Source organism: Rana temporaria, chromosome 11 (assembly GCF_905171775.1).
Source record: "Rana temporaria chromosome 11, aRanTem1.1, whole genome shotgun sequence".
NCBI lineage: Eukaryota > Metazoa > Chordata > Amphibia > Anura > Ranidae > Rana > Rana temporaria.
The window spans coordinates 52325739-52344307 of NC_053499.1; the positions used below are offsets into that span (position 1 = coordinate 52325739).

At 44.1% G+C, this 18569-nt stretch overlaps 1 protein-coding gene across 3 annotated transcripts in view; it reads left to right on the forward strand.

Moving 5' to 3' along the window:
• Positions 1-11426: 11426 nt before the first annotated feature.
• PNPLA2 (patatin like phospholipase domain containing 2) overlaps positions 11427-18569 on the forward strand; it is a 72125-nt gene continuing 64982 nt past the window's right edge. For 2 of the 3 annotated variants that reach the window (XM_040328517.1, XM_040328519.1), the window contains exons 1-2: positions 11427-11538; positions 11646-11849. In XM_040328517.1, coding sequence (XP_040184451.1) covers positions 11663-11849 — 187 coding nt within the window. In that variant the 5' untranslated portion in view covers positions 11427-11538; positions 11646-11662. The remainder of the gene's footprint in view (positions 11539-11645; positions 11850-18569) is intronic. The other variant, XM_040328518.1, reaches the window with a different exon arrangement.

Genomic DNA, 18569 nt, shown 5'->3' on the forward strand with positions numbered 1-18569 from the left:
TCCGTTCCCGAGCCTTTCCAAGGGTTTCCAAGTGCAGCCGAACGGCCTCCGAATGTTTCTCTCTGGCACCCCCCCCCATCTCTGGCCATATGAGGTATTGCATGCTATAGAATTCAATGTGGAACAAATTATCTTCGTTTTCATTGACTTCTATGGGGAAACTCGCTTTAATATGCAAGTGCTTTGGATTACAAGCATTCTCCTAGAATGGATTCTGCTCGTAATCCAAGGTTCCACTGTATTCAGAAAATCATATCAGCAGCATATGAAAATGAAAAAAGAAACTAAATCATCTAATATCACTTTAGCAGAAGTCACTTCTGCTTTTGCTAATTTAAAAAATATTACCTCAATCTTGAGGCCTGGCCACACAGGCGTAGGTCTAGTTTTACTGATGTTTATGACTTTAAATTGTTTAAATATGCAGTCTTTTATACAGCCTGTAGTCCAAGGTGGAAGCTAGATAACGAGACATCATTATTGCCATTTCAGCTCTGATTACACCAACAAATATGGTTGACTACTCCGCAAATGTGTGTGTCCGTTAGTAATGTAAATAACAGACATATGGCACTTTAATGACGATGGCTTCTATGTGGCCTGCCAGATTATTGTCGGTCACACCTGCCCCGTTAATAAATTGGTTTGTTACATAAACTGGGTCATAAAACGGATATTAATGAGCCTTACCTGCAATAATTTATTTTAGAATGATACTAAATGTGCCGACTTCCTCAGTCCACAGTAAATTGCTTGGGACCTGCTTGGAAGATTGGATTCTCTGTTTTTCTGTCTTGACTCTGAGAACAATGTCAGCCCCTTTTACATGCCAGGTGAAAAACCTTCTGTGGTGCTGCAGCCCCCCCCGAGCCCCCTTTTACTTACCTGACCCTGATCTTTCTCCAGGCGGGAATGAGCACACCTGGTGTGTCCTGTCCTGATTGGATAGATTGATAGCAGTGCAGCTATTATCTCCCGCTGCTGTCACTCAAATCCAATGACACAGTGCCAGGGGCGGGTCTGAGTCCTGCATTCTGTGTGAATGGACACCGATGTGGGAACTCGGGAGCACGCCCGCACGATGTCCACCGAGGAGAGCGATTCCCCAATGTGGACACTTAATGCGGGGGGGAGCCACCAGTGCCGCTGCTGAGGGACCCCAGAAGAGGAGGACCAGGGCCCCTCTGTGCAAAACTAACTGCACAGTGTAGCTAAGTATGACATGTTTGTTATAAAAAAGAAAAAAAAAAAAATTAGGGTTTACAGCCCCTAAATGGATACTGCACTGCTATTGGGAGCACAAATAAAGAAACCCTGCACACAACTAAGGTTCAAAAAGGTATAAAAATACAAACAACAAACTGGTTAGTGGTAAAGGAACCCAATATGTTGTCACAGGTTGTAGTAAATAGCAGTATGCACATAAATAAGTAAAGAATTCGCTCAATCACAGTTAGAGTATGCAAATTAGCTAGATACGCCGATTCTCAGAACGTACGTCCGCCTGGCGCATTTTTTTACGTCGTTTGCGTAAGGCTTTTTCCGGCGTATAGTTACCCCTGCTCTATGAGGCGTATGCAATGTTAAGTATGGACGTCGGGCCAGCATCGAATTTTCGGTTGTTTACGTCATTTGCGTAAAACATTCGCGAATAGGGCTTTGCGTAAATTACGTTCACGACGTCTAGACATTGAGCAGGCGTAATTTAATTTGAAAATTCAACGTGATACGGAGCATGCGCGTGCATGCGCCGTTCGAAAAAAGCGTCATTTACGTGGGGTCATGCTTAGTTTACATAAAACACGCCCCCCTGTTCCTCATTTGATTTAGGCGCGCTTACGCCGGAACATTTACGCTACACCGCCGTAACTTTAGACGCAAGTGCTTTGTGAATACAGCACTTGCCTCAAAGTTGCGGCGGCGTAGCGTAACTACGATACACTACGCCCAGCTGGTGTCTTCTCATCATCTGCATCGTTGCAGTTCCAGAGTGGTGAGTGGGCATAGTTAGAGTTGGGCCCCTTTCACACTGAGGAGTTTTTTCAGGCGGTATATCGCTAAAAATAGCACCTAAATACCGCCTGAAAAACTCCTGCCCAGCATTCTCAATGTGAAAGCCTGAGGGCTTTCACACTGAGGCGATGCGCTGGCAGGAGAGAAAAAACTCCTGCAAGCAGCATCTTTTAACCCATTTTCGACCGCTAGCGGGGGTTAATACCGCACCGCTAGCGCCCGAATCCCTCGGCAATTTCGACGGTGTATCGCCGCTATTCCGCCACCGAAACCTCTGCTGCCCTGTGTGAAAGGGGCCTAAAGGACACTGCCATTAGATATCACTCACACAGTTTAGCTAGTGGAACTTTTAGTCCCACAGAAGTTAAATCCTTTGTTATAACGAACACAGCAAGCAGATTCCTATGCTTTGTCCACCCACATTATTGATTCTAGTAGCCATATTGGATGACACCTTTAAGATCATAAAAGAAGGAAGTTATAATACTACAAGGATAAATCAAAGTTTTGCCAAATTTTCTACACTTTGCCATCCCGGATTACATATTTATAACATAAAGAGGCTAGCTGAAGATATCTGGATTTCAAGGAATACCCTTTTATCATCCTTTTTCCATCCTCTGCCTTAATTGCAACTGCTAAAGGGAGCCATCCTATTTGAATGTAATATTTTTCATACTGTTTCTCCATATTGTGCAAGATTTACTGACCTATGAGTTGAGGAGGCAAAAGGGAGAAATCTGACACATAAGATACAGTGTCAGTTGTCTACTCTCCTGTTAACCTGTTCACGTAGATTTCTGTGTTTGGGTCAATATTTGTGTTCATTTACAATCAATGGAACTTTGCCCCGATATATTGTGCTTATTTGATAAGTTTAGATAAAATAGCAGGAGTGTGCAGGAGTGTTTCTTACCAACTGTCAAAGTTGATTTTATATATATATATATATATATATATATATATATATATATATATATATATATATATATATTGTGTTTTGATAATACCATAAACATATTTGAACAGTTTCTTTAATACCGTGTTAGTCTCTATTTACTACCACAGCCGGTGAGATGACGGAACCCAGGGTGTCAGAGGTAAGGGAGAATTTGCTGAGTCAAGGTAATCAGTGGGGTACAGAGTCTATTAGCAGCCCTTACGGGGGGTACCGCTACATACAGTGGGGATTGAAAGTTTGGGCACCCCAGGTAAAAATTTGTATTAATGTGCATAACGAAGCCAAGGAAAGATGGAAAAATCTCCAAAAGGCATCAAATTACAGATTAGACATTCTTATAATATGTCAAAAAAGTTAGATTTTATTTTTCAGCATTTACACTTTCAAAATGACAGAAAACAAAAAAAATGGCGTCTGCAAACGTTTGGGCACCCTGCAGAGTTAATATCTTGTACTGCCCCCTTTGGCAAGTATCACAGCTTGTAAACGCTTTTTGTAGCCAGCCAAGAGTCTTTCAATTCTCGTTTGAGGTATCTTTGCCCATTCTTCCTTACAAAAGTCTTCCAGTTCTTTGAGATTTCTGGGCTGTCTGTCACGCGCTGCTCTTTTAAGGTCTATCCATAGATTTTCAATTATGTTGAGGTCAGGAGATTGTGAAGGCCATTGCAAAACCTTCAGTTTACGCCTCTTGATGTAATCCCCCGTGGATTTTGAGGTGTGTTTAGGATCATTATCCATTTGTAGAAGCCATCCTCTCTTTAACTTCAGCTTTTTCACAGATGGCATCAAGTTACCATCAAAAATTTGCTGAAAATGTATTGAATCAATTTTTCCTTCTACTTGTGAAATGTTCCCTGTGCCACTGGCTGCAATACAACCCCAAAGCATGATTGATCCACCCCCATGCTTAACAGTTGGACAGAGGTTCTTTTCATCAAATTCTGTGCCCTTTCTTCTCCAAACGTACCATTGCTCATTCCAGCCAAAAAGTTCTATTTTAACCTCATTGGTCCACAGAACTTGTTTCCAAAATGCATCAGCCTTGTCTATATGTTCATTTGCAAAGTTCAAACGCTGATTTTTGTGGTGAGGACGTAGAGGAGGTTTTCTTCTGATGACTCTTCCATGAAGATCATATTTGTACAAGTATCTCTTTATAGTGGAATAGTGTACCACAACTCCAGTGTCTGCCAGATCTTTCTGGAGGGATCGTGCAGTCAAACGTGGGTTTTGAATTGCTTTTCTCACAATCCTGCGAGCTGTTCTGTCTGATATTTTTCTTGGTCTTCCAGATCTTGCTTTAACTTCCACTGTTCCTGATGACTGCCATTTCTTAATTACATTCCGAACAGAGCATATTGACATCTGAAAACATTTTGCTATCTTCTTATAGCCTTCTCCAGCTTTGTGAGTGTCAACTATTTTCAGTTTTCTAGACAACTGCTTAGAAGAACCCATGGTGCTGATTGTTGGGGCAAGGTCAGATGAGTCTGGGCATTTAAAACCTTTGAGATTGATATCACCTGGTCTTCCCAGACGATGATTGAGAACAATCCATGACACTGGCAGGTCTCAGCTTTTCAAAGGGGGCAGTGCATGCTATAAATTCTGCAGGGTGCCCAAACTTTTGCAGACGCCATTTTTTTGTTTTCTGTAATTATGAAAGTGTAAATGATGGAAATAAAATCTAACTTTGTTTGCAATATTATAAGAATGTCTAATCTGTAATTTGATGCATTTTGGAGATTTTTCCATCTTTCCTTGGCTTCGTTATGCACATTAATACAAATTTTTACCTGGGGTGCCCAAACTTTCGATCCCCACTGTATAGTTGTAGTACAAAAATATATACTACTTGAAAGCCGAAGTCTACAAGTTTTGCGAGATACCCTTCCTCAGGACTCTTACGGTCTCATACAATGCCCTTAAAAAGTATTTATACCCCTTGAAATTTTACACATTTTGTCATGTTACAACCAAAAACGTAAATGTATTTTATTGGGATTTTATGTGATAGACCAACACAAAGTGGCACATAATTGTGAAGTGGAAGGAAATGATAAATGGTTTTCAAAATGTTTTACAAATAAATATCTGAAAATTGTGGCGTGCATTTGCATTCAGCCTCCTTTACTCTGATACCCCCAACTAAAATCTAATGGAACCAATTCCCTTCAGAAGTCACCTAATTAGTAAATAGAGTCCCCCTGTGTGTACAGGCCAGGCAAGGAAAGTATGAATCAGAGGAACGGCCAAGAGTCCCATGGTAACTCAGGAGGAGCTGCAGAGATCCACAATCTGTCCACAGGCAGCTATTAGTCATGCACTCCACAAATCTGGCCTTTATGGAAGAGTGGCAAGAAGAAAGCCATTGTTGAAAAAAAACATAAGAAGTCCCATTTGCAGTTTGTGAGAAGTCATGTGGGGGACACAGCAAACACGTGGAAGAACACTACACATCACCCTGAACACACCATCCCAACGTGAAACATTCCTTAGCAGGGACAGGGAAGTTGGTCAGAGTTGATGGGAAGATGGATGAAGCCAAATACAGGGCAATCTTAGAAGAAAACCTGTAATGCCCTGTACACACGATCGGTTCATCCGATGAAAACGGTCTGATGGATTTTTTCATCAGATATCCGATGAAGCTGACTTTCATCAGTCGTGCCTACACACCATCGATTAAAAAAACGATTGTTTCAGAAGGCGGTGACGTAAAACACAACGACGTGCTGAGAAAAAATAAGTTCAATGCTTCCGAGCATGCGTCGACTTGATTCTGAGCATGCGTGGATTTTTAACCGATGGACGTACCCACAGACAATCGTTTTTTTCTATTGTTTTTTTAACCATCAGATAATTTTAAAACAAGTTCCTAGTTTTTTCACCGATGGATAAAAAACCGATGGGGCCCACACACGATCGGATCGCGTGTACACGGCATTAGTCTGCAAAAGACTTGAGATTGGGGTGGAGGTACAACTTCCAGCAGGACAACAGCCCTAAAAATACAGCCTGAGCTACAATGGAATCGTTTTGATCAAAGCATATGCATGTGTTAGAATGGTCCAATCAAAGTCCAGACCTAAATCCAATTGAGAATCTGTGGCAAGACTTGAAGATTGCTGTTCACAGACGCTCTCCATACAATCTGACAGAGCTTGAGCTATTTTGCAAAGGATAGGCAAAAATGTCACTCTCTAGATGTGCAAAGCTGGTAGAGACATCCCCAAATAGACTGCAGCTTTAATTGCAGTGAAAGGTGGTTCTACAAGGTATAGACTTACAAATACAAATACACGCCACAGTTTTTACATATTTATTTGTAAAACATTTTGAAAACCATTTATCATTCTCCTTCCACTTCACAATTATGTGCCACTTTGTGTTGGTCTATCACATAAAATCCCAATAAAATACATTTTTGGTTGTAACATGACAAAATGTGGACATTTTCAAGGGGTATGAATACTTTTTCAAGACACTGTATATACCGTATTTATCGGCGTATACCGCGCACTTTTTTGCCCTGAAATTCAGGGCAAAATCGTGGGTGCGCGGTATACGCCGATACCCGCTTTCCCGCGCCGAGTTTGAATAATGCGCCGACATATACCGAGCGCAGTACACTCGGGTATAGTCGGGCAGTCTCGGCTCCTTCCGCGCTCACGTCCTGGACGTACAGGACGTCAGCGCGAGAGTTGCCGAGCCTGCCCGACAATACACGAGTGTACTGTGCTCTGTATATGTCGGCGCAGTATTCAAACTCGGCGCGGGAAACGAGCGGGGAGGACGCGAGGACGCCGCAGAAGGACGCCGGACCCGACGAAGAGGACACCCGAAGCCGTAGACGGACACCGGACCCGACGAGGCCGCCGATGGAAGCCGCACAAGACACCAAAACTGTAAGTACAAAAAAACTTTTTTCCACAGGAATCCGCTGCAACTTTAGGGGTGCGCGCTATAAGCGGGAGCGCGCTATACCCCAATAAATACGGTACATCAGCAGAATTGGCAAAACATATATAACTGTAAAGGATAATAACCACAACAATTAGACAATTTAAGTTCACAAAAAAAGCCTTAATTCTTTTTTAAATAATGTCCTTGCAGGAAACATCAGGAAGGAAAGAGGAAGGAAGGAGGGGGGGGGGGGGAGGAAAAATGGGAAAGGAAAAAAAATTATCACATGCACTAACATACTTCCCATCTTACTAACCTGTACTCCAGAAAATTGATCAAGCCAGAAACATAGAGGAGACCTAAGGTGGCATCAGACAAGTCTACCCTGCCTGTGGGGGGACCCCTAGGAGCACCACAGAGGGTTGGCAGCTATATAAAAGTAAACATGGAAATCCACAAAATTAGCAATAAATAATGGCATTAGAAAATAGTACCAGCAATCTGAGATAAATCCTCTGTAAACAGTAGGTTATATCCACTTTAAAATGCACGCTATATGAATGGCAGCGATTAAATTAAAATCTCCCTGTTACTATGGACGATAGGCAGATTTCTTGTGAAGCAGTTTTCTGAGTAAGCAATCTTTGTCCCTATTTCTTCAGCCAGCTAGCAATGGGGCCCAGTCTTTACAGTGGTGCACATGAGTACAGTCTCAGTAAAGTCTGCATGCAGTAAATAATGCTACTAGTTAGATGTTCAGGCCCTACTAATTAAATAAATCCATCCCCACGATAGTTTTAAAAACATGTAGTTGTGATCCAAAAATATATACGTCCTGAGAGCCTAAGTCTACACAGTAAATAATGCTGCTAGTTAGATGGCCAGTCCCTATGTGCTCAGTCTCTGCTAGGTTAACCACTTAAGCCCCGGACCATATTTCTGGTCAAAGACCAGGCCACTTTTTGGGATTCGGCACTGCGTCGCTTTACCTGACAATTGCGCAGTTGTGCGACGTGGCTCCCAAACATAATTGGCGTCCTTTTTTCCCCACAAATAGAGCTTTCTTTTTGTGATATTTGATCACCTCTGTGGTTTTTATTTTTTGCGCTATAAACAAAAAAAGAGGGACAGTTTTGAAAAAAACACAATTGGGTTTATTTACCAAAGGAAAATCCACTGTGCACTTGGAAGTGCAGTCGCTGTTGATCTGAAGGGGACATGCAAGGAAAATAAAAAAAAAAGCATTTTTTCTTGTACGTGATTGGATGATAAAATCAGCAGAGCTTCCCCTGATTTCAGATCTTCCCCTCAGATCTAAAGTGCAAAGTGAATTTGCCTTTAGTAAATCAACCCCAATATCTTTTAGTTTTTGCTATAATAAATATCCCAATTTAAAAAATCAGTTTAGGCCCATAGGTATTCTTCTACATATTTTTGGTAAAAAAAAAAAAAAAAATCGCAATAAGCGTATACTGATTGGTTTGCGCAAAAGTTATAGCGTCTACAAACTATGGCAAAGATTTATGGCATTATATGGCGTTTTAATTTTGTTTAATTTTTTTACTAGCAATGGTGGTGATCTGCGATTTTTTTGCAGTATTGCGACGTTGCGTCGAGCAGGCCGGACACTTGACACATTTAGGGGACCATTGACATTTACAGAGCGATCAGTGCTATAAATATGCACCGATTACTATGTAAATGTCACTGGCAGGTAAAGGGATAACACTAGGGGGCGATAAATAATGCAAGGATGGGCCAACACCTGAAGAAAAAAACTTGATACAGGGTGGAATGAGGGTGGATATTTGAGACCACCCTCATTTCACCCTGTATCTGCAGACCATTTCCGAAAGTCCACTGTATAGTCTTGTTCAGGGCACGGTCCTTGCTGCAGGGTATGGGCAGTGGCTTCAGCAGTGGCCATGTGTTGCGGGTCTTCATATAATTGAGCCATGGCCTCAAAGAATGCCCGCCTGAGTTTACAACGGGATTCTTCTGCTCCAGCAGATGATGGGCCCAAGACTGAGTTTCATCAGACAGCAGAGAGATGACGAACCCCACCTTAACAGTGTCTAAGACCCCTTTCACACTGAAGATTTTTCAGGCGTCTTAGCGCAAAAAATAGCACCTAAATACCGCCTAAAAAACTCCTGCCCCTGCAGTCTCAGTGTGAAAGCCCGAGGGCTTTCACACTGGAGTGGTGCGCTAGCAGGACCGATCCAAAAGTCCTGCTAGCCGCATCTTTATACCGCATCTAATACCGCAGTAATTTCGATGGTATAGCGCCGCTATACCGTCAGCGCACCTCCCGCCTCAGTGTGAAAGGGGCCTTAGGAAAACGTTCTGGGTTGAAGGGCCAGGTATAGCAAGCAGGCATTCTTAAATGCTCTGAACCCGAAAAGCATTCTGGAGTGGGTACTTTTGGTTCAGGGGGTATAACCAGTGTTGCCAACCTACCAGATTGAAATTTACTGGCACGACACCCGAAATTTACTGGCGCAGCCACGTTTTTACTGGCATTTCACTAAAGTTACTAAATTACATTTGTAGGTGCAAATTTCAGTATTTAGGCTACAAACAAGTACGTTAGGCAAATAGCAATGTGATTTAAGGTAAAAAAACATATTTTTGTTATTTTCAATATAATAAGGCCAAATTATTTAGTCACATAACCCCCTGTCTCCACCCCCTTTTGCCACCAACACCCCCTGCCTTCACCCCCCTCTGCAGTGCCACAATCTCCCTCTGCCTCCAATCTCGCTCTGCCTCCAATCTCGCTCTGCCTCCAATCTCCCTCTGCCTCCAATCTCCCCCAGGCCCCCTGCCTCCAATCTCCCCCTGTCTCCAATCTCCCCCAGGCCCCCTGCCTCCAATCTCCCCCTGTCTCCAATCTCCCCCAGGCCCCCTGCCTCCAATCTCCCCCTGTCTCCAATCTCCCCCTGTCTCCAATCTCCCCCTGCCTCCAATCTCCCCCTGTCTCCAATCTCCCCCAGGCCCCTTGCCTCCAATCACCCCCTGCCTCCATAGTCCCCTTCCTACATCCCCCTCTGCGGTGCCTCCAATCTCCCCCTGCCTCCATCCCCCTCTGCGGTGCCTCCAACCCCCTCTGCAGTGCCACCGCAGCCACCATCACCCCCTGCCTCCATTCACCCCCTGCCTCCAATCTCCATGCGCAGTTCCAAGCCGAACCGATCTCGGCTATTTTTACTGGCACATTCCCGCAACCACGGACATTTACGAACGGGGGGGGGGGTGCCCGTTTTTACGAACTGTCCGTAAAAATACGGACGGTTGGAAACACTGGGTATAACCACCAAAGTAAGAGCGAAGGCTGACCATTCTTGGGCAGGTGGAGTAGATGTGGCGACTACAGCAGGTGGATTAGGAGTCGCTGTAGCTGATAATACCGTCTGCTCCGAACCGCTCCGAGTGTCACCGCGCCTCTGGCCAAACGCGGTACTGCACACCCCATTGGCTTGAATCCGGATCGTTTTTTTTAAAAGTTGCTCGTCTTTCAAAATGCTTGTTAAACGCATCACTCGTTAACCAAGGTTCCACTGTACATAATTTATTATTGTATAACATCACACAACATAAAATATACACATAGCAATTATTTTATTCTACAGGTTCTCAGGCTTTAAGCTATAACTAAAGGCAAATCTTTTTGTGGAGAGGGATCACAACACTTGTTTGTTTTGTGCTGTATGTGTCCCCGTTAGGGAGATATACCCTCTCTATTTCTCCTGTTTACTGTCATCACATTTGGAGTGGTCCCCGGGGATGAGCTCAGGTGTTCAGATACTAGTCTGCACCTGCCTGGGCTATCCAGCCAGGAATCTGTTGATGCCCACTGCCAATCATAGGTATGAGACTCTGGGTCGGGAAATGCCACGACTGCTTATGATTGGTGGTGAGAAGCCACTTCCTGGCTGGATAGTTTAAGTGGGTTTGGACTAGTAAATGAACACACCTGAACTCATCCCCGGTGGTCACTGGAACAGGAAGAGAGGGGAAATCTTATAATGGAGACACCAGTTCTGGTAACATTAAGAAATTCCCTTACTTTGGGGGGGGGGGGGGGGGTTCCTCACTTCCTGTTTTCGCTATATGACAGGAAGTGAAGGGAAATCTCCACAATGGGACACAGATAGCAAAAAATAAATCTGTCAGAGGTTATAACCCTCCCTTCCTCTATCCACACTGAAAAATAACGTTTTGTTTTTAGTTGGAATATTTGCAGTACATTTTGGAGTTCTGAGTAATGGTAAGACAGGCACACGTCATGGAGGACAGCTGTCAGCCTGCTGGGATGTTTCCTGTGAAGTGAGAAGCCATGGGATGTGGGACACAAGTCACACGCCTAATGACAGCTCCCTGCAATCTCTGGGGACACATTATAGGAAGTCCTATGCTGACCACACTCCGCCCCGCCCACATATGAGGGTGTAGCTCCTGCACGGACTTCTATTGGCTGCCAGGATGTTTTTCGTTCACGACATATCCACCGATAGAGGCAGCTGATTGGCTGTAGCGCGGTGTGACGGCGGAAAGCAGTGTGTGTAGCCGCCCATAATAAAATAGCAGGAATGGCAAGGAGGACTAAGGACAGAGGGAGCGGAGAGGGACTGTGAGAGCACAGGACACCTTCACAGGTACATCTGTCATAGTGGGAGGGAGAGGAGTGTGGCCGGGAGGAGGAGGAGAGGCCGGGAGGATGAATGTTGGGGGTGATGAGTGATGGGCTCCCCTCTTCTCTCAGCAGATCGGAGGTCAGACATGTTCCCTCTGGACACTCACTGGAACATCTCCTTCGCTGGCTGCGGCTTCCTGGGGATCTATCACATCGGGGTCGCCAGCTGTCTGAAGGAGCACACACCTTTCCTGGTGGAAAATGCCAGAAACATCTACGGAGCGTCTGCTGGAGCCCTGACCGCGACCGCCCTGGTCAGCGGAGCCTGTCTGGGTATGATAGAGATCTGTACTGTGCCGTACTGACTGTCCTGTGTCTGTTCGATCACCTCCCCCGTCTCTATGGTTGTTCAATCACCCCCCCCCCCCCCTCTGTCTGTTCAATCACTCCCCCCCCCCCCTCTGTCTGTTCAATCACTCCCCCCCCCCCTCTGTCTGTTCAATCACTCCCCCCCCCTCTGTCTGTTCAATCACCCTCCTCCCCCCTTCTATATGTATGTTCAATCACCCCCTCTCTCTGTCTGTTCAATCACTCCCCCCCCTCTCTCTGTCTGTTCAATCACCCCCCCCCCCTACTATATGTGTTTAATCACCCTCCCCTCTCTATGTTTGTCCGATCACCCCTCTATCTCCCTCTTTATGAATACACTTCCTTATCTTCTCTTCCTTTTTCTCCTCTTCTTCTCTTTCTCATTCTTCTCTTTCTTCTTTTCTCCTTCTTCTCTTCTTTTCTCCTTCTTCTCTTTCTTCTTTTTCTCTTTCTTCTTTTTCTCCTTCTTCTTCTCCTCCTTTCTTCTTTTTTCTCCTTCTTCTCCTCCTTTCTTCTTTTTCTCCTTCTTCTCCTCCTTTCTTCTTTTTCTCCTTCTTCTTCTCCTCCTTTCTTCTTTTTCTCCTTCTTCTTCTCCTCCATTCTTCTTTTTCTCCTTCTTCTTCTCCTCCTTTTTCTCCTTCTTTCTTTTTTTTTTCTCTCCTCCTTTCTTTTTTTTTTCTCTCCTCCTTTCTTTTTTTTTTCTCTCCTCCTTTCTTCTCTTTTTCCTCTTTCTTCGCTTCTTCTCTTTGCCTTTTCCCCCCTTTTTTTTCTCCTCTTCTTCTCCTTCTCCTCTTTGCATTTTTTCCCCTTTTTTCTCCTCTTCTTCTCTTTCTCCTCTTTGCCCTTTTTTTTTCTTCTCCTCTTCTTCTCTTTCTCCTCTTCTTCTTCTCCTTCTCCTCTTTACCTTTTTTTCCCCCTTTTTTGTCCTCTTCTTCTCTTTCTCCTCTTTGCCCTTCCCCCCCCCCTTTTTTTTTCTCATCTTCTTCTTCTCCTTCTCTTTGCCTTTTTTTTTCTCCTCTTCTTCTTTCTCCTCTTTGCCCTTTTTTTCCCCCTTTTCTCCTCTTCTTCTCCTCTTTGCCCCCCCTTTTTTTCTCCCCCTCATTCATCCCCTCCCTTTTTTTATTTTTTTCCCCTCTATCTCTCTCTTTTGACACCTTCAAGTAATAGAATGGCTATCCATTTCCAGTAGTTGACTTTTGATTACAGTGACTTTAATAAGTTTGGGTGATATAACCTGACCAGTTACAGAGCGATTCCCAGTTGTCCTCGTTGTAAAATGCAGGTGACCCATAACTGGCGTTTTACATCCTAAGCTCCTTTCATAAGATGAAGCTTATTGTTGTAAACAACTTTCAGAGGTCAGCTAGGGAAGAACTGTAATCTACTGTGTGTGGGAACTGCGCTAATGTATATCTGACGGCACATTCTTCTCATATTTGCTGCTTTGTAAATACTGTGTTGCAATCATGTAAAATATTTACAAGGATAAAACAAAGTACAATATAAAATGTATCAGACAGCAGTAAAGCTTCTTTGTGTTTGTTTTGATTGTCTGTAGTTGAGACCCACTGACTGATTTCATAAGAGGAGTTCCATTTACTGACTGTTACACTGGTTTCTATAGGTTCTACAGTCGTGTGTTTGTAGATAGATCGCTAGATAATAAATATATATATTTTAAACATTTTAGTGTGTGCACATGAGCAGCTCAGATACACTTCTTTATTTTTCCCATGAGCTCTTCTATGTGCATCTATTGCAGACAAAACACGCTATCAGGTGACTGTCCTGGTGCTTGGCTAAGCAGATCTATATACAGCTTCCATGTGTAACATTACAAACAAAGAGTAAGCAGTTGTGTCTTCTCAGTATCTGTGTGCTAGAGACTTCTGCTTTTTGGAATATCTAATGCACCTTAGTATATTAATATGTCATTGATTAGTCAGTCATCTTGCTAAATGTTTATAATTTGATGCTGATTCTATGATTACTAATATGAATGAGTGTCACTGTTCTTGTTTATTGCTGTCACACTTATAAATGTTGTCGGTTATGTTTCTGGTGAATGTGTCAATGTAGTCTTCCACATTGCAGTACATGTGTATTCTCCTTGGGCTTTTTCCGCATTTGTTAGTGTTTCAACCTGACATTAATGTGAGTTTTCACTGGGATTTTTGCAATTTGATTTAAACCCCCATTTGCAAGTGTGAACAATCGATTTACCTACCAGAGATTCAGTAGAGTTCTTGGCAATCATCCGTGGGCAGGAAGCAGTCTGTATTCAGGGCTGTCAAGTATGTGCAAAAGAGGTGACCGCACTCCCATCTTCAGAAGTATAAATGCTTTAAAGGAGTTGTAAAGGAAAATGTTTTTTCACCTTAATGCAATCTATGCATTAAGGTGACAAAACATCTGATGTTGCCGCCCGTGCCCCGTTATACTTGCCTGACCCATTGAAAGTCCCGCGCGGTCCCGATATTCTCTTTACCGCTCAGCCTGGCCGCTGATTGGCTAGCGCGGATGGATTGAGAGCAGCGCAGCCATTGGCTGGCGCTGCTGCCAATCGCATCCAGTGATGTGGCGCGCCGAGGGGCGGGGCCGAGTGATACAGCGAGCCGCTATGGCCGCTCGCTGTATCAAGGGAGCGCACCCGCAATTAGTGACCACCATGCAAGCTCTCGCATGACTGTGGTGACCAGGGATGTGGAGTCGGTAGATAAATGTTTTGACTCCTAAATGTTCTGACAATCTAAATTTAGTAGGAGTCGGAGTTGGTGCATTGTTTGCTGACTCCGACTCCAGGTACCCAAAATTTCCTCCGACTCCACAGCCCTGGTGGTGACTAATTGCGGGGAGGACCGAGACAGCCACCGAGGGACCCCAGAAGACGTGGATCGGGGGCACTCTGTGCAAAACTAACTGCATAGTGAAGGTAAGTATGACATGTTTGTTATTTAAAAATAAAATAAAAATTCCTTTTACAAACCCTTTAATCTAGGGCTGTTACTGATTGAAATTTTCGTGTTCGATTAATCGTTTTTTTTTTTAATCGACTAATTTCGATTAATTATAACGCACATACAGATCCAACTACTTTTAGCTGATTTCCTTGCAGGCTGATTCCCAGCTACCAACCACTGGAAAAAATGGATAGCAGGATACAAAAAACACACAAAGGCATCGCTCGATGGGAATAGCATTAAAACTTTTATAGTCTTCAAGTAGGTAACAAAATAAACATTGCACTGGAGATAAAATCGATGTAGCTACATAAACTGTAAAAATGGTGCGAGTAATGCCAAACGGTAGCAAAAGCAGTCATAAAAACATGTAGCCAAATGTGTACAACGATACCACTGCTGAATCCAGATGAGGAGGGGTTAACATCAGTCCGTCGGCATGTAGATGTCCCATGAAGGGAACTATCACAACTCCCAGTGGATGTCTGTAGAATCCCAGGTTGATAGAGGGAAGTGTAACAGTCCTTGCGTGTGGCAGATGGTAAGGTCCCGCCGGCATGCAGATATGAAGGCACAGCAAAGGAGCCCTTCAGAGGGACACTGCAAGTCCCGCCGGTGTCTGTGACGTCGACGGAACTCCTTGAAGACCCAGAAGCCAGAGGAGAGGTGAGTACCGATCAAAAGAATTTTGATCGATCAAAAAAATGAACGATTAATCAGGGAATTACCGTATTTATCAACGTATACTGCACACTTTATTGCCCTGAAAATCAGGGCAAAATCGTGGGTGCGCGATATACGCCGATACCCGCTTCCCACGCTCAGTTTAAACGCCTGCGCCGACATAGACCGAGTGCAGTACACTCGGCTACATTCGACCAGGCTCTGCTTCGCTCGTGCTCACGCATAAACGTCACAAGCCGAGCCTGGCCGAATGTAGCCGAGTGTACTGCACTCGGTATATGTCAGTGGAGGCGTTCAAACTGAGCACGGGAAGCGGCGATTCGACGGGGAGACAGCGCGGGAGAAGCCGGGAGGACACCACCGAAGCCGCAGACGGACGCCGGACCCGACAAGACCGATGGATGCCGCGCAAGACACCAAAACTGTAAAACTGTAAAGTACTAAAATGTTTTTTTTCCAGGAATTGCGGGTCCACATTAGGGGTGGGCGCTATACGCCGGAGCGTGCAATACCCTAATAAATACGGTAATCGTTAATTTCCGCAGCCCTACTTAAATCGTAAAAATACATGCATAACATAACTAGGCCACGATACAACAGGACTTTCTGCTACAGTCCTGTTGTATGGTAGCCTAGTGATGTTATGCGTGGGTTTTTACGATTAAAGAAGATTGGAGTGCGGTCACCTCTTTTGCACATACTTTGACAGTCTTCGAGTTCACGGACTGGACCATCACCAGATCTTCTGTACAGCTATTGTATCACCTGGAGCGCTGTTGCAGCCTCTTTGTCTTGTATTCAGGGCTGATCATCCCCATGTAAACGCTGCATGACTGACTACCTGCAAACAGCCGTAAATAGCTGCAGGGGCTCCCAGCCTCCTATTGCTTTGAATTGGGCAGCTGCTTTGCAAAGGAGAATTTCTACTTTCAGATTTAAAAAAAAAACATTACAATTTTTGCTTTAAAATGTATTAAATGTTTAGTTTAAAAAGGTGGACCACAATGTGGTCTTGGGGAATCTTCCAAAATAAATTTATTAGAGGAGAGTGGGAAGAATATCCCATACAATGATGGTTAAGCCCAGGTTCACACTGGGTACGATTTTGAGATCCGATTTCACTTCTCAAATCGCATTCAAATCGACGGCATTTGCCAGAAATGGCACTGCACCGATTTCAAAAAGTAGTTCCTGTACTACTTTTTGTGATTTCGGGCCGTGATTTACATTGAACCCTGCTCAGATGTCTCTTAAATCGCGGCAAAACCGCAGCCGCGAAATCGCGGTAAAATCGTGATTTTTACCGCGATTTTGAATTTGCAGCAGTGTGAACCTAGCCTCAAGGAAAGAATACCCAGCAATGGCTCAGATCATTGGTGCCTTGCGGCTGGCTTTGCCAAGTGCTATTGGATATGGAACTATCCATGCACCAGATGGAAGGTCAGTCAACCAAAGTGCAAGGAACCTCTAGCTGGGTGAAGCTTAGTTGAGACTGGAAGACATTTGTATACTTCATAAGTATTTACTCCCCCTATGTCCATACTTTCGGGTCTTTTGGGGTGCTTCTCTACCAGATTTGCATATCTGACCTGCTTATAAATCTTGCCTATTCCTCATGGTAAAAAGTTCCTTCGCTCTGGCAGGCTGTTTGTTAATGTTAATCTGCTCCAGTGTAGCTATGACTCTTATGCCGCATACACACGATCAGAAATTCTGACAAGAAAAGTTCGATGTGAGCCTTTGGTCGGAAATTCCAACTATGTGTAGGCCCCATCTGACTTTTTCTGTCGGAATTTCCAACAGCAAAAATTTTGAGAGCTGGTTCTCAAATTTTCAGACGGGAAAAGTTCTTGTCAGAAATTCTGATCGTCTGTATGCAATACCAAAGCTCAAAAATCCTACGCATGCTCGGAATCAATTCGACACGTGCTCAGGATCATTGAACTTAATTTTTCTCAGCTCGCCGTAGTGTTGTATGTCACCGTGTTCTTGACGGTCGGAATTTTGTGTGACCGTGTGTATGCAACTCAAGTTTGAGCCAAAATTCCGTCTGAATTTTCGATCGTTTGTACACGGCATTAAGGTTGATGTCCTGCTGAAAGGAGAACCTTGCAGATCTCCTGTAGACTGAACCAGATTTTCCTCTATAGTTGCCTTGTTTGTCTTCAGACATGTCCTCTATCCAGATTCATTTCCTAATACCAGTGGAAGGAGGGAATGCCCAAAACATTTAGTGGCACTGTGCTTCCTCATGGGGAGGTTGTTTTCTTAGGATGATGCTCTGAGCACTTTGCAGTTCGGTTTTGGTATAAGAACATCAGAGAATTGTCTTCCATACAGTGGGGAAAATATTTGACCCGCTGCAGATTTTGTACGTTTGCCCAGTGCCCACTTACAAAGAAATGAAGGGTCTGTAATTTTTATCATATGTATATTTTAGATGATGGAGACAGAATATTAATCAAAAATCCTGAAAAACATGATACAAATGCTATAAATTGAGTTGCAGTTCAGTAAGTAAAAAAAGTATTGAATCCCCAAGCAATACATGACTTGGTGCTTGGTGGAGAAACCCTTGTTGGCAAGCACAGAGGAAAGACGTTTCTTGTAGTTGGTTACCAGGTTTGCACAGTTCTCGGGAGTGATTTTGGTCCACTTTTCTTTAGACTTCTCTAAATCCTAAGGGCTCTTTCACACAGAGCGGATCCGTATTGATCCGCTCCGTTAGCCCGTTTGGCTCAGCGGGGATTCCTCCGTTAATCCCCGCTGAGCTGTCGGTGGACAGGGCGGTCCCCGCACACAGTGCAGAGACCGCCCTGTCTCTCCTCCGCTCTCCCCTATGGGGAATCGGATGAATATGGACCGTGTGTCCGTATTCATCCGATCCGTTCAGCCGAACGGAAGAAAAATAAGGTTTTCTTCCGTCCGCAAAAGTGGATCTTTGCGGATGGTCGCGGACTTTAGCGGATGCATCATCCGCTAACGTCTGCAATCCCATAGGGATACATTGCAAGTCCGTAAACGGACTTGTAATAAACGG